Raw genomic sequence first — 14,897 nt, 5'->3', positions numbered from 1 at the left:
CATTCATTTGAACCAAGAGGCTTTTCTTTCTTATGCAGTAAGAGTGGGCTCGGAAAATAAGAAGGGCAAATCAAGTCGGGGGAATGTTTGCTTCAACCTCCAGGGCAAATCATCTGCAGCTGGGTAGTGGAAGCAGCAGCTCCTGCTCTCTGACTAATGTGCTGTTCAACACTGCTTGGCCTCACATATGTCTCAGCCTTGAGAATCAAAACGTGAATTTATTTGGCCTGAGACAAGGGCAAGATCAACAGAAGAGTAAGCTGGAAAAAAAAGCCAGAGTCAAGCACTTTCCTCTGGAGGAAGCAAACAAAAATGTCTAAATTAAAGGGAGCGATGTCAATTATTCCCACCCACTCCGTGTTTAAAAAAAAAAGTGTAATTTCACTCAGGGGCAGGTATGCCCAATTCCTTTGGCAAACAACTCTTATATAAAACCTCAAAATCTTACACTATACCTTTAAGGAGGGTCACTTTGTAAATAGCCAAAGCCAGTCCCAATTTAAAGCAGAAATCTTCTAAGGTGACACTAAATTGTTCTTGCTTGAAAGACACTTTCGCAGTCACAGTTCTCACATTTCTAAAATAGCAATTTGCAGAGGGAAGACCAGAGTTTAACAGTAAACTGTAACATAAGTCTTTGCTGTCATTTGCCAAACACATTAATAAGCTGATTAGGACTTAATTTTAATTATCTGCATATAAAAGAAAGAAGGTAAACAAACAAACAAATCTCCAAATTTGTACTTAAGAGGGAAGAAAGGCCGAAATAGCACAGCTCTTAAGATGTTCAGTTTTGCATTTTTGCATATTTTAGCACATTTCTAACCAGACAAGGGTGAATAAAGTCATCATTCACCCTCTGAATTGTCTTTGTATCTATTTTTCTTTTAGATTTAAATTTAACTGAAAACAACCTCAAGTCAACACCAAAATAGGAACTACTATTTTGTTACATTGGCCACTTGAAAGAAAAATAAGGAAAGATAATTTACCTGAAATCTTTCCAGATAAAAGGTACTTATCATGGAGAAATTATAACCCAATATTTAATTAGTTTGTAATATCTACAGACATCAAGACACACGGTAGGAAAGCAGGGAGATAGAGTATTTCAGTAGGAAAGACTTGGGAGACCAAGTAATCCTATGTCTGCCTCTGGACACTGGACGTATATTCTAAAGGAAGATGCTAAGGCTTCAGAGGGCAGTGCCCAAAGCAGGCTGTGCAATTATATACCTCCAGGAAAGGCAATACAGTTCTAACTTCAGTAGCTAGATGTGGAGATCGATAACAAGATATTATTTTTCATATTAGAATAAGATCAGCTGACCAAGTATTAGCTAAAGCACTTTTGAACATTGTCCTGCTTCAACTGAAGGTGTATACTCTAAGGATTTTAATCACTGGAATTGACTAAGTAAGGTAATCTGTGACATTTACTGGGAGGAGAAGGTTGAGAAGAATGAAGAAAATATACATACCATAACACTTCACAGATTTTGAGAGAAAATGGCTTGTTATTGCTAAGGCACTAGGTGTCTCCTTTGGCTAAATCTCAATCACTTAAAAAAGTTATGAGTGGGGAGGGTATAGCTCAGTGATAGAGTATGTGCTTAGCATCCATGAGGTCCTGGGTTTAATCCCCAGTACCTCCATTAAAAAATAATAATAAATAAATAAATAAACCTAATTAGTCCCCCAAAATTGTTTAAAACAAAAAGAAGTTTTAAAAAGATAAGAATAAAAACAGGAAAAAAGTTATGAGTTCATATCCTTCTGTTCCATTTTTTTTTCACATTTAAAAGAATTTCTTGCTTCATTGTCTACATTTCTGGGATCCTTTTTAATCCATGAGAATGCGGAATGGATAGTTAGGTTCTTTAAATCTGAAGAGAGAGAGCAGCCAACTGAAGAATATTAAAACTAGACACATACCGACTATGGACATTATCTTCCTCTTTATAATGTTCACACGAGAGATGGCAGCTTCATCTAAGAGCACCATTCCCAGGGTAATGGACACATGAAACAGAGAAACGATGTACATTTCTGCCATGAACTGAGAGAAACTCACTCCATGAATATAATGGGTATGTCCTGTGTGAGGATTGCTTTGAGCATATGGGGCTCCTTTTATATAAGTCCACATTTGACCAGAAGTCATCAAGATCACAAAACACAGAACTAAAATGGCCCAAAAATTTTTGCTTAAAATAAATTTCCTATTCCATTTCAATACATACACAATTCCACCAATGAGAGCCAAAGAGACCCCTAACTTGAAGGGATAGTAATTATGCGCCTGCTCTCTGACTTTGATGTTGACCATCCTTTTCTGGGTTCTCTCAGCTACCCATGCAGACATTTGCTGCACTGTGATACCCCTTTCTTCCAAATGATAAATGTCATCTGGTGTAAATGTCCTTTTAGCAGAAAAGTGGAGGAAACTTGGAATTGACATCAACTGGAGCATTTTAAAGATCTCAGGGCTTTCCTCAAAATCCACCATAGCAAAAAATACCTTGTTGCCGAATGCATTGGAGAATTGCCAGGAATTTGCCAAGATCTGAAATTCTTCAGCAGCAGGTTGGCATATTACACATGAGCTAAACTGGAGAGTAGTAAACATCACAATAACAGAATAGTTTCGTGGTGTTTCTAATACAAAATGACTGAATGTGGCATCATTCATTTTTATCACTCTGTTTTTCTTGGTCCAAGTCATCAGCTGTCTGGTCTTCTCTGCCAGTATCTTCTTCCGTCGGTCAGGATGTGCAGGAACTGCAGGAGTCATGAACATCAAGGCCACCACTGCAGTCAGAGATACCCGCCAAAGCCACCACCATTCTGCCATATTTGTTTACTTCTTTCTGTTATGTTTCCAAATATCTATGCCAAAATTGGATCATTCCTTCTGGCAATTAATTTGTCAAGGGCCTTTTTTAAAAATCTTCTTTAGTCCTAGTAAAAGAGCTTTATCACAAATTCCCATGCATGTCTGGCTTATAAGCCATGTATTAGAGTTCAGAAAATATTCTGTGGGGGAAAAAAAATTGTGATCAAAGAAGTCTGGGAAACGTTCCAGGCTCTATATCCTCCACAAGCACCTCAAACGTCTCTAAAGCCAACCTCATCCTCCCCTTGCCTACCAAGACATGGGTTTTCTGCCTCTCTGCCCTCTGTGAAGGATAACCGCATCCCATCAATCACTGAGGTTCTAAGACTGAGGACTCTTCTTGGATTCCCCTCTTGGCCTCATCCATCAAACCTGAACTTAGCCACTGGGGCAGACTGCCTGGGTTCGTATCCAGGCTCCACCACTTAGTTATGTGACCCCGGGAACGTTCCTCACTTCTCTGTGCCTCAGTTTCCTCGCCTGTAGCACAGTCGTAATAGCACCCTCCTCCTAGGATCTTTTTGCACAGCCTTCTGATGGGGAGCGGGTCGGCACGCTGGGGATAGCATCCCTGCCTTCCTCTTGATGTCCAGCACCACCACTAGAGGCAGTGCGGAGGCGTAACTGGGAGAACGTAGACCAGGGGATCAGACACCTCCGGCTTTTCATCCCTGACAGTCTCTTAATTTACCGACGAAAATGGGGATAATGCCTACTTCACCTATTAGCTGTGTACATTAACTGTTAACATTTCCCAAGGCCTACAATGGTACTAGCGAGGTTGAATTTTTTCCCCTTCCTTTTAAATAAACGGTTGGATTTTGAGCACTACTTATAATACCTCAGTTAACCTCTCCCAGGGACGTGCCCTCTCCAAATACGATGATCATTCCTTCTATATCGTCAAGCAGATGATGAAATTGTTGGGAAAGACAGGATCAAAGGAATGTGCATAAATAAAGTTAAATATATACACAATTTTGGAACGGTACCTGCTGTGAAGTGAGCCCGAGCAAGAGATTAGTTACGCACGGCCGTATTTTTTTTGCCCTGTCGATGCGTAACTCTTACCAAAATAAAAAAGTTAAACTTGTAAATGAAGTGAACGCGATATCCTGATGCCCTCCTCCTCCCGCGCCTCCACCAGCAGTCCCAGCCCCGCCGCGGGCCCTTTCCTACCCCGAAGGCGTCTGGCCCCGCCGCAGCCCGGCGGTTGCCAAGCTAAACAGGCGGGCGGTGGTGACCCGCGCGCGGAGGGGCGGGTACCTAGCAACCGGGGGCGCTCAACAGAAGAGCGGGGGAGGCGAGGCGGAAGTGCGGGCCGGCAAGGAGGTGAGGGGACCAGGGGAAGAGAGGGGGTCTCATACCCAGGGCCCAGCTCCCTCCTTCTCCCTTCTCTGCGCCGGGGTATTAATTTAAACCAAAGATGATTATCCTAGGAAGGGAAGGGAAGGGAGGGATTCGGCTGGGAACTAGACAAACCCCAGCTCCTCCCACTGGGGCCCCTCACACACACGCTGTTTCTCCTCCAACAAAGGGCGGAGGGAGGGAATGTAACGACCAGATGGGGAGGGGACCATGCCGCCCACACCCTACCCCACCCGCAATTCCCTAGTGCCAATTCATAGCCCCTGCGAATATAGCCCGTCCTCTCTGGCTGGAGAACAGGGCTTCTCTTAGATACCCTGGGGTCCTAGCCCGAAGTTGGAGCAGAGAAAGAAAGTTCCACAAGACTTGGTTGCTGGAAGTAGGGGTGGAAAACTAGATTAAGGGCTATTTTTCCTGCTACCGCTCTCCCTCTGCCACCCCACCAAGCACTTGGCAACACACACACACACACACACACAGCCCAAGGGACTCCATTATTCCCTTCCACCTGCTCCAGGACCTGTAGTGTCCAGCAGTTTGTGTCTGTGGATCGATGGGCGGGCGGGAGGAGACAGTTAATGCCTCACACAAAGTTGAGTGTAGGGGGAGTTATTCCCAAGCTTCCTGCAGAGAGGGGCTTGGAGCAAAGTGGGAAGGAGCACATCCTTTGGAGGGGCTTTGAACCAGGAGAGGCTCTCATGAGTGGTCTCCTGCAGCATGGTTTGCTATCTCCAGCAGAGGGGAGTGCCTTGGAACAGGCCTGAGGGCTCTGACCCTTCGGCTCCTGCACCATGGCCACGCTGAGCGTCAAGCCCAGTCAACGCTTCCGGTTGCCAGACTGGCACACCAACAGCTACCTGCTGTCCACCAATGCGGAGCGGCAGCGAGATGCCTCACACCAGATCCGCCAGGAGGCCCGAGTCCTCCGCAACGAGACAAACAACCAGGTTCGGAGTCGGAGCCCAGCTGGATGGGAAAGGGATAGCCCCCAACCCCCAACACCCTCTTTATCTGTCTCTGTCTCTTCCAGACCATTTGGGATGAACATGACAATAGGACTCGATTGGCAGAGAGAATTGATACTGTCAACCGATGGAAGGAGATGCTGGATAAGTGTCTGACGGATTTAGATGCTGAGATTGACACCCTGACACAGGCATGGAGCTAGGGCAGGGTGCCAGGAGACTCTGCTGCAAGGACTTCCCCTCCCTCCCCACTTCTGGAACAGGGAAGCCTTGATGGGGGTATTTGGTGGCATGTCCATCTGAGTCCCTCAGTGGCCCCTCTGCTAAAGTGGGGATGAAAACTACTTTCCAGCCAATGGCCCCACCAGCCTCCTGTGCCCTTTCTTTTCTAGATGAAAGAGTCAGCAGAGCAAAACCTGCAGGCCAAGAACCTGCCTCTGGATGTGGCAATTGAGTGCCTGACCCTGCGGGACAGTCGGCGTGACATTGATGTGGTGAAGGACCCTGCAGAGGAAGAGCTGCACAAAGAGGTGGAGATCATTGAAGCCACCAAGAAGGCCTTGCAAGAGAAGATCAGCCAGGCCTTTGAGAAGCTCTGGTAAGGGAGAGACGTGTCATTCTCACGTTCACCGGCCCTTGAAGGCTGTATCTTGATGTGGAATGCGTGTACCGTGGATAACGAGTCACTGGCTCTCAGGCTACCTTCTGCCCCTGCTGCCCATGGCAGAAACCACTCACCAATTGGAGCACCTTTTCTACCACCTAGACATGGTCTCAGAATACTTTTCATGACCCTGCTCTAGGCAGCCATTGTCAATTGACTGGGAGCACAAGAAAGGAAGCCCATTGGCCACCACCCCTGACTTTCTGGGAGTGTAAGCCTTCTGAGTATAGTCACATGCGTGTGCCCCATGGGATGTACAAGCACTTGGGTGCCAAAATTTTGTCTGTGGGAGCTCATCCAGCTGTGCCCATCTTTGTTTCAGCTACAGCAGTAGCTCCATTGTCACCCCAGCCTTCCCATCCCCATCACTTGTTGTCCCTTCAGTGCCATGTGGGCTGCATTCCAGGGCCTTGGAGAGATGGTTCCTGGATCGAGTCTGTTCCTTCCCCAGCCTCCTACAGGAAGTCCGACAGCAGCTCAACTCTGACCATCGGGGCAAAATGGAGACACTGGACATTGACAGAGGCTGCCTCTCTCTCGACCTCAAGTCTCCAAACATCTCCCTGAAGATTAATCCCACACGTGTCCCCAGTGGGTAAGAAGAGTGTTTCACTCATTCTCTCTTCCTCCCTGCAGAAGCCATACTCTTAATGACCCCAGTATTTCCTGCTACCTGCAGCTCTTCCACACTCCAGCAGTGGGATGACTTCAGTCAGTTCAATAAGAACCGGGCAGAAGCTGAGATGAAAGGAGCTGTAGAGCTGAGGGAGGCCATTGCCCTAACTATTGCTGAGGTGACTGAACACTCCCCGTACCCCGATCTTCCCAGGCTAAGGGATGGCCCCAGCATGCACTCAAGTCCTTATCAGCCATGTGGCATCTCCCCCCCCACCTGATCCACATCCTCAGATGGCCAGAGCTCATACCCTCCCCTTGCCCATTCTACTTCCTGTCCTTCAGACTAACAACGAACTTGAAGCCCAGAGAGTTGCAACGGAATTTGCCTTCAGGAAGCGGCTGCGGGAGATGGAGAAAGTGTACAGTGAGCTCAAGTGGCAAGAAAAGAATGTGAGCCATCTCCGTTTGGTCTCCTGGGGCCTGGGCTTCCTGTGCTGGGATGAGGAGCCTGGTCCCTGCCAGGAAGCCCTGGGGACCGGGTACACCAGGTGGAGACCAGTCACTCTGTCCCTGCAGACCTTGGAGGAGATCGCAGAGCTGCAGGAGGACATCCGGCACCTGGAGGAGGATCTGCGCAGAAAGTTACTGAACCTGAAGCTATGCCACACCCGGCTAGAGACTAGGACCTACCGTCCCAATGTGGAACTCTGCCGGGACCAGGTGTGCAGGCATCCCAGTGGAGCACCGAGCCTCTGCTAAGGTTTCCTCAGGATGCCTCACTCCCTGATGGAGCAGGGGTGCTGGTGTGGGGCAGTGCCCAGGCCTGTGGGCAGAAGGAGAGTGTGCCTGACCTGGGACTCCCAACTTGCCCCTCTGCCTCTAGGCACAGTACGGCCTCACTGACGAGGTTCACCAGTTAGAGGCCACCATTGCCGCCCTGAAGCAGAAGCTGGCGCAAGCGCAGTAGGTTTGGAGAGTGGGCAGGACAGGTGGGGAGACGCCTCCCGCCACTGGGGTCTCTTGCTGCCTGTTGGCTTCCCCGCTGTCTTCCTGACTCAAGGCAGGTGAGCTCGGCCCTGACCTCCCAGCCTTACGCCAGGGTGGTGGGATGTTAATTCTCCTCCCCAGGGATGCTCTGGACGCCCTGTACAAACATCTGGCCCGGCTGCAGGCTGACATTGCCTGCAAGGCCAGCTCCATGCTGTTGGACTCTAAGTGCATGGACACCCGTCGGAAGCTGACTGTGCCTGCTGAGAAGTTTGTGCCCGAGGTGGACACTTTCAGCCGCACCACAAACCGCACCCTGAGTCCATTCAGAACCTGCCAGCTGTAGCTAACCTAGGGAGGGGGCTGGGGGAGGAGGGGAGGCTGGTGGGAAATGAGAGCGGGACAGGGGCTGAGGGAATGAATCCAATAAAGGTTGGGGTTCTCAGTCCAGAGATTCTCTGCTACCCTTGCATGCAGTCAGCAGGGAGAGGGCTCTTGGCCCTCTGCTCTTGGAGGAGCAAAGATGAGGAACATCACCCCTCAAGCTCTGTGTTCCAGATCCCATGCCTTCCCTTCTCTCTCCTCAGGGAGCCCCTCTCTGGGCTAGGCCAGTACCCCTGGGCTCCAGCGGCGTGACCTCTAACCACTTCTGTTTCTTGCCCACTTTTTTGATGCCTAGGGGAGGCGCAGAAGGGGCTGGGGTGCCAGGGCACAGAGCGACACATCATTAAGGCAGGACGCGGAGGGCAGTGACCTGAAGGTCTTGGAGACCATTTAGTGGCCGTCCCTCCCGGCTGTGACACCGTTTACAGGTGGGGGAAATGCGGGCTAAAAACAAGCCAAACCCAATCGCACCTGGGCTGCGGGACCGCCCCTAGCCACCCGCGCGGCAGCTGCGACTCCGGGCCGCGGGGCGGCGCTGTGGGGCCGGCTGAGAGGCGCCGTGGGGCGCACGCCGGCCACACCGGAAGTGGCGGCGGGTCCGCGCGGATGGCGGCGGCGGCGATGACCGCGGCGGCCTGCGGAGGGGCTGGGGCAGCCCGCTCCCTCTCGCGCTTCCGAGGCTGCCTGGCGGGCGCTCTGCTCGGGGACTGCGTGGGCGCCATCTACGAAGCGCGCGACACCGTCGACCTGACGTCAGTCCTGCGTCAAGTCCGGGACCTGGAGCCGGACCCCGGCTCGCCCGCCAGTGCGGGGACAGGTGGGCGGGGCCGGGCGCACATGGGCACTGGAGGGGGCCGGGGGCCCACGAGAGACTCGGGGAGGGAGGGGACCGCAGCCGAGAGGGGCCAGATCTGCACGACCAGCAGGCACCTCGGACTCAGCTTAGCTAAATCCGAGCCCGGTCTTCACACCTCTCGCCCCGAAGGTTCGCCAGCTCGGAGCGTGGCCACACTATCCTCCCAGCCGTGCAAGCCACGCCTAGATTTCGCCTAGTGCAGTACTTAACATCCCTGTAGATTTTACCGGTTTCACCTGGTTCTCCTGAATCATCGCGCCACGCAGCTGGGAGTGCGCTTCTCAAAACATAGCTCTGATCGCGGCCTTCCCCGCGTGAATCTGCAGGGATTTTCCATTACCCTTAGGACAGAGCCAAACTCCTAAACGTGCTCTCCGTGGATGGCGCTCGCCTGCGTCTCCAGTTTCATCTTACAGCACCGTCGGCCGTGCTTTCTGCGCTGAGGTTGCTCTCGCATCATGCCTCCCTAACCCAGGCCTTCGCCATGTGCTGCCGCCCCTTTGCCTGAAAAGCTCTTTCCTGTCCGCTTCTCCCTCCCCTTGTTCGGGCAACACATCACCCAGATCTCACCTCAATATCACAGCTGAGGTCAAGCATGTAGAATAGTAAGGAAAAGGAGCCATATTCAGAACCCTGTAGGAGGAAAAGGAGCTAGAGAAGGAAACCGCTGGGTAAGAGGAGAAGCAGGGGAGAAATTAAAGATGAAGACACTGGTTACTGGCGTGGGGCTACAGAGAGGCCAAGTAGGGGGAGGTCTAGAATTAGAAAATTATTTTCAGTAGGTTGAAGCCTGGAAGTTAGATTTCAGTGGGTTTAGGAAGAAGTGGAAAAGGAGAAAATAAGAGTATGGTTTGGAATGAAGGGAAGGAGAGAGATGAACTGTGGTTGAGGTGAAGACAAGATGGAGGAACAGTTTACAATTTCATTTTCAGTCTGATGTTAAGACAAGGAGAAAACACTTTAGGTTGAGGTTTTAGGACAGTTTGAGTGCAAGGGCAGAAAACCCAACTCAGAATGGCCTGAGCCAAAAGAGAATGCATTGGCTGATGTCACTGAGAAATCCAGCGGTAGATCTTGCTTTAAGCAGAGCTAAATCAAGCCGTCTCCTCAAGACTCAGTTCCTCTCCTTGTTCAGATCTGCATTCTTCTGGAGGAACTTCACTCTGTCAGACCCTTCCCATGAGGAGGCCCCCAGCAGCTCTCAGCTCAGTAACTCCAGCAGAGGAAGTTTCTCTTTGCAGTAGCCCCAGCAAAGGTCTCCGATTGAGTCTCACTGGCCTGGTTCAGGTCACCCGTCCATTCCTGAACCAGGGAATGGGGTATGCTGTTTGGCTAGACTAGAGGTGGCGCTGACTCCATGCCCTAATCACCTGGACTGGGAATGGGAGCAAAGTGGTTCCCTGGGGAAGAGCAGAGTGCAGGGACCAAGCAAAGGGAGAACAGGTGAGACAGGAGAGGAGAAAAAGGAAGGGCAAGGGCCCGGGGAACTGGGCAGGGGGTGGACTGCAGGAGAGACTCAGTCTCTTTGAGGGGAGACTGGAGAGTACAGCCCTGGATAAGGTCCTGTTAGCCTCTCTTCCCAGTGAAGTAGGGGGTGGGGACCTCCTGAGAGTGAAAAGGGAGGGGAAGGTGGGCCGAAAGTAGGTCTGTCAAGACTGGAGGTGGAGTGATAGCAGAAGGGAGTGGAAGGTTTTCCTTCAGAAATCAGCAGGATGTGGTGACTGACTCACAATAAAAAACTGCTGAAAATCCCAAGGCTTAGAGCCCAGGAACCTGGATGGGAATGAGAGGCTGACTTAAGGCCTTCTAGAAGTAGTAGATAAAAGGAATGAGCAGAAAGCCAAAGCTACTGCCTTCAAGCCCTGCAGCTTGATCTCCGCTCCCCCGCCCTGTCCCTGCAGAAGCGTTGTGCTACACAGACGACACAGCCATGGCCAGGGCGCTGGTGCAGTCCCTGCTGGCCAAGGAGGCCTTCGACGAGGTGGACATGGCTCACAGGTGAGGGGCATGGTCCTGGAGTGAGGCAGACCAGGTGGACAGAGTTACTGCACCCCTTGACCAGAGCAGTGATTCCTGTGCATGCCGGGTCCCCCACCCTCGGCAGGACACTCTCAAGGGCTGCTGCAGCTTCCCAAGCCAGAAGCGACAGTGTCGCTGGCACAGGGTCCTTCAGTCCCCAGACCAGCTGGGTTCTTCCCTCCCAACCCTGACAGGCATCTTTTAAAGGCTGTCTTACCCCTTCTCTCCCCTAGGTTCGCTCAGGAGTACAAGAAAGACCCTGACCGAGGTTATGGTGCTGGAGTGATCACTGTCTTCAAGAAGCTCCTGAGCCCCAAGTGCCGTGATGTCTTTGAGCCTGCCCGGGCCCAGTTTAATGGGAAAGGCTCCTATGGCAACGGGGGCGCCATGCGGGTGGCTGGCATCTCCCTGGCCTATAGCAGCGTCCAAGATGTGCAGAAGGTAGTCCGGGCAGGCTGGCTTCTGGGCACTTCCCTCCCTCCCTCTGCAGCTTGGGTTCGGTGACAGCAGGTCTTTGCCTCCATTGCCTTTGCCCTAGTTTGCCCGGCTCTCGGCCCAGCTGACACATGCCTCCTCCCTGGGTTACAACGGTGCCATCCTGCAGGCCCTGGCTGTGCACCTGGCTTTGCAGGGTGAGTCGTCCAGTGATCACTTCCTTGAACAACTCCTGGGCCACATGGAAGAGCTGGAGAGTGATGCCCAGTCCGTGTCGGATGCCAGGGAGTGAGTATGTGGGATGGAGGCAGGCTGGAAGGGTGTTCGCGAGTGTGCATGCTGGAGGGGTGACACTGTCGCAAGCTGAAGCCTTCCTTCTGTAATTGCAGACCCCAAGGAGGGGTGGGAAGAAGCCCTTGGCCTTGGCTGTGCTTCAGGGCTCTCTGGGTCCCAAAGAACAAAATAGCTGGCTCACACCTAGGCCTTCCCACTACTTGCCCGGCACCTGTCCCTGGTGTCTGCCTGCTCACATCCCGCCTCGCCCTGCCCCACAGCCCTTCCTCCTGGCTTCCATCTCCTCCCTGCCGGCTCTGACTTCCCTGAAATCTCACCCCTGACGCACAGGTTGGGCATGGAGGAGCGTCCATACTCCAGCCGACTGAAGAAGATTGGAGAGCTTCTAGAGCAGGACTCAGTGACCAGAGAGGAGGTGGTGTCCGAGCTGGGTGGGTAGCACCCCCCCATCATCATCATTCAGGGTCAGACTTAGGCTCAGGGGTGGGAGGGCTGCCTGGAGTCGCACTTTCGCCAGAGCTGCCTTGACATCAGAGCCGTGATCTGTAGGGTCCTTGGCAGGCTGTGAGCATAGCACCTTCTTGCTCAAAGGCCACGGCACCCCTCAGCCTTATGGATCAAGGTCCCCAGAAATGGCAGCCGACTGCTAGTTTTTACAGCTAATGGTGATAACTGATGTTTATTTATACAGCACTTTTACTGTGTTCTGGGCACTATGCAGAATGCTTTACCTGTATGGTGTCATTTCACCCTCATACCAGCCCTGCAGGAGTTCCTAACTGTATTTACTCTTGCGCAAGCAATTGAACCCAAGATACAGGAATCACACAGCAAGTAGGTAGGAGAGCCAGGATTTGAACGCAGGCAGTCTAACCCCAGAGCCTGTGATCTTAATCACAGCCTAACTTGAAGCTGAGAGTGACAAGGGGTGGGAAGCCCCTTGGGGCACAGTTGGGGTGGGTAGTGGGCGGTCAAGACCCCATAGTCTGACTTCCCTACAGGGAACGGCATTGCTGCCTTTGACTCTGTGCCCACCGCCATCTACTGCTTCCTGCGCTGCATGGAGCCTGATCCTGAGATCCCCTCAGCCTTCAATAGCCTCCAGAGGACTCTCATCTATTCCATCTCACTTGGTGGGGACACGGACACCATTGCCACCATGGCTGGGGCCATTGCTGGCGCCTACTATGGGATGGAACAGGTGCCAGAGAGCTGGCAGCAAAGCTGTGAGGGCTACGAGGAGACAGACGTCCTGGCCCAGAGCCTGCACCGGGTCTTCCAGAAGAGTCTGTGAGGCCACAGCTACTGGGGCTCTGCCAGGTCCAGCAGGACGACTTACAGCCCAGATTGGAGACTCTGGGCTTCCTCAGGCTTGGCTCCTGCCTGGGTCTTCCTGCAGTGTGGGCGGAGTGCACCACTGGGACTCAGGTCCCTTTTGGGGAGGTCACTGGAACAGCAGGAGAGGGACCAGTGCCTCCTGGCGTTGGGTTCCTGGCTCCTGCAGAGCCTCGGGCGTTCCTGGGGCCTCAGTCAGGCCTGAGGGACCAGGGGAGGTTTTATTTTGGAGGGGTTCTTGTGGCGTTTTCCTTTATTATCTAGGATATGGGATTTGGGGAGGTGGAAGTGGTCTGCAGTAGCATCATTTCTTCTTGTTCAGATTTAGCCAGTTTGCCAGGAAGCCTGTCTTTGACTGGGTGGGGCCCTCGAGCATAGAGTTTGTATGGATCGAGGAGGTGGGCACATGAATCTAGCTGATCTAGATACACACCTGGCCCTTGGCTGTCATGGGTCTTGTTAACAGCTTCCAGAGGAAACCACAGAGCAATAAACAGTCTTTGGTAAATCTCACCACTGTTTCCTGTGTTTCTCCTCTGCCCTGAATGGATTCTTCCCCTACTTCTGTGCCTAGTGCTTCTCTGTCTGGGCCTCACTCTCCTGGGAGCTAGGGACCCAGGGTGGTGAGCTGCTGGGTTGTGGAGGCAGATTCCTCCAGTTCTTCCAGCAAGCTGTGTTGTTCGGGCAGGAAGGGCAGAGCGGGCATGGAGGTCACTCAGAGTGGCTCAGGCAGTGAGTGGGAGGAACAAGCCAGATTCTCCTACGCTCAGAGCCTGACTTCTCCATCCATTGTTCCCCAGGTAGGGCCCAGGCCCATGGGCCAAGAACCGGAGCCCTGTAGGAGGCTGCAGAGGGCACCTTCTATCACCGGACTGCCGACCTCTGGTCGAAGAGGGTGCATCAACTCAGGTGAAGGCTGTGCCTCAGTCTACCTCTCGGGCCCCAATCAAAGGGGGGCCCTACCATCCGTTTTGAAGAAAGGAAAGTTGAAACGGAGGACACTTCCCCTCAAACTTGAGGAATATTCTAGACCCAGTAGAGACGCATGCTCAGCTCTGCGGCTAGCCTGAGGTTTCAGGACTGTTGGGCCTGCTTTCAGCCAGGGTGGGGTTTTTCCAGGCTGGGGCAAACCACAGGACTTTTCAGGGCATGGACTGGCCTCGGGTCTGCCGTCCCCACCCCCAGAGGCAGGGACAGATCCCTCGTTGCCTAGTGTGGTGAGCTGTGGGGCAGGAGCTCTCTCCCAGAACAGCTCCCCCTGCCCTGCCTGCGGCCCTGGGCCTGGCACTAGCGCCGCTCACAGGAGCAGATTCCTCATTTCATTCATAATTTGTATCAGATGTTGAAACTTGGCCCATGGGCTCCTGAGCCAGCTGTCATGCTCCACTACCCCTGAGAGCTTGCAGGAATGTTCCATCTCCCCCAGCTCCAGCCACTGCCTTTCTTTGGTTTCTTAAAATGCCACTTGGTGCAGAGCCTCGGCAGCTTCGGAGAATCAAGCACTTCTGAATCAGTGGTGACAGAAGCCCTGGCTGGGGGCTGGGGAGGAATGCAGGCTCTTTGAGTAGAGGGGGCAGAGCAAGAGCCCCAGGGAAGCTCCCTGGTGCCTTATGAGATCCAGAGGCTTGAGACACCTCTGCCTCAAGGCCAGTTTCAGCACAGCACTGTTTATACAACAGGTTTTATTGAGATTGCGTCAATACAGTCAAGACCATTTTTCTTTTAAAAAGAAGTCCCATTTTCTTTGATTCCCAAGTGCATTTTTCCCGATTCTTCTGTGACACAGGGCACATAATAGGTATGTAGAGAACTAAGCTTCCTATACCAGGTTAGACATGAAATTACTAATGGAAAACATTTAAACCTTAATCTTAAAAAAAAATGAGGAATCAATATAAAAATACCCAAGGTAAGTGTAGTTCTCATTGTTAAAACCCAGCATCATTTATCAAAACGAGTAAGTTAAGTGGACACCTGAACTAAACCCCATAAACATTTCAGAAACACCCACCTCTCCCCAGAGGCTTCAGGAATGATATTTAGCAGAAGCTCAGTTCTATGAAATAGATCTTTTTT

General features: G+C 52.0%; 2 protein-coding genes and 1 long non-coding RNA gene across 6 annotated transcripts; 2 read left to right on the top strand and 1 right to left on the bottom strand.

The window, feature by feature from the left end:
• Positions 1-1,758: 1,758 nt before the first annotated feature.
• On the bottom strand, positions 1,759-4,069 carry LOC140700712 (uncharacterized). Its single transcript, XR_012079296.1, has 2 exons — positions 3,889-4,069; positions 1,759-3,036 (listed from the first exon to the last, which is right to left on the bottom strand). It is a non-coding gene; the product is annotated as an uncharacterized lncRNA (long non-coding RNA).
• Positions 4,070-4,155: 86 nt separating this feature from the next.
• On the top strand, positions 4,156-7,948 carry TEKT2 (tektin 2). 4 transcript variants are annotated; one of them, XM_072974799.1, is made up of 10 exons: positions 4,156-4,228; positions 5,003-5,211; positions 5,295-5,420; positions 5,622-5,827; positions 6,345-6,488; positions 6,573-6,687; positions 6,854-6,961; positions 7,088-7,231; positions 7,395-7,474; positions 7,640-7,948. In XM_072974799.1, the coding sequence occupies exons 2-10, from the start codon at positions 5,056-5,058 to the stop codon at positions 7,842-7,844; spliced, it is 1,284 nt and encodes a 427-aa protein (XP_072830900.1). In that variant the 5' UTR covers positions 4,156-4,228; positions 5,003-5,055; the 3' UTR covers positions 7,845-7,948. The 4 variants fall into 4 exon arrangements, with proteins under 4 accessions (XP_072830900.1, XP_015102003.2, XP_072830901.1 ...); XM_015246517.3 differs by having other exon boundaries at positions 4,194-4,228; positions 5,000-5,211; XM_072974800.1 differs by lacking the exon at positions 4,156-4,228 and adding an exon at positions 4,249-4,303 and having other exon boundaries at positions 5,000-5,211.
• Positions 7,949-8,450: 502 nt separating this feature from the next.
• Positions 8,451-13,334, top strand: ADPRS (ADP-ribosylserine hydrolase). The gene is made up of 6 exons (XM_031684026.2): positions 8,451-8,699; positions 10,640-10,736; positions 10,991-11,198; positions 11,296-11,480; positions 11,817-11,917; positions 12,488-13,334. The coding sequence occupies exons 1-6, from the start codon at positions 8,489-8,491 to the stop codon at positions 12,778-12,780; spliced, it is 1,095 nt and encodes a 364-aa protein (XP_031539886.1). The 5' UTR covers positions 8,451-8,488; the 3' UTR covers positions 12,781-13,334.
• Positions 13,335-14,897: the final 1,563 nt, after the last annotated feature.

The sequence above is a fragment of the Vicugna pacos genome, chromosome 13 (genome assembly GCF_048564905.1).
Source record: "Vicugna pacos chromosome 13, VicPac4, whole genome shotgun sequence".
Lineage (NCBI taxonomy): Eukaryota > Metazoa > Chordata > Mammalia > Artiodactyla > Camelidae > Vicugna > Vicugna pacos.
Note: the sequence above shows the minus strand (reverse complement) of the source record. Positions and strands in the feature narration are given on the sequence as shown.

Bases quoted from the DNA above. Each gene is read 5' to 3' on its own strand.
- TEKT2 (XM_072974799.1), top strand. From the start codon at position 5,056: ATGGCCACGCTGAGCGTCAAGCCCAGTCAACGCTTCCGGTTGCCAGAC. The intron at 5,212-5,294 runs GTTCGGAGTCGG...TGTCTCTTCCAG, and splicing joins GCAACGAGACAAACAACCAG to ACCATTTGGGATGAACATGA. The intron at 7,232-7,394 runs GTGTGCAGGCAT...CTCTGCCTCTAG, and splicing joins TGGAACTCTGCCGGGACCAG to GCACAGTACGGCCTCACTGA.
- ADPRS (XM_031684026.2), top strand. From the start codon at position 8,489: ATGGCGGCGGCGGCGATGACCGCGGCGGCCTGCGGAGGGGCTGGGGCA. The intron at 10,737-10,990 runs GTGAGGGGCATG...TCTCTCCCCTAG, and splicing joins GAGGTGGACATGGCTCACAG to GTTCGCTCAGGAGTACAAGA. The intron at 11,481-11,816 runs GTGAGTATGTGG...CCTGACGCACAG, and splicing joins TCCGTGTCGGATGCCAGGGA to GTTGGGCATGGAGGAGCGTC.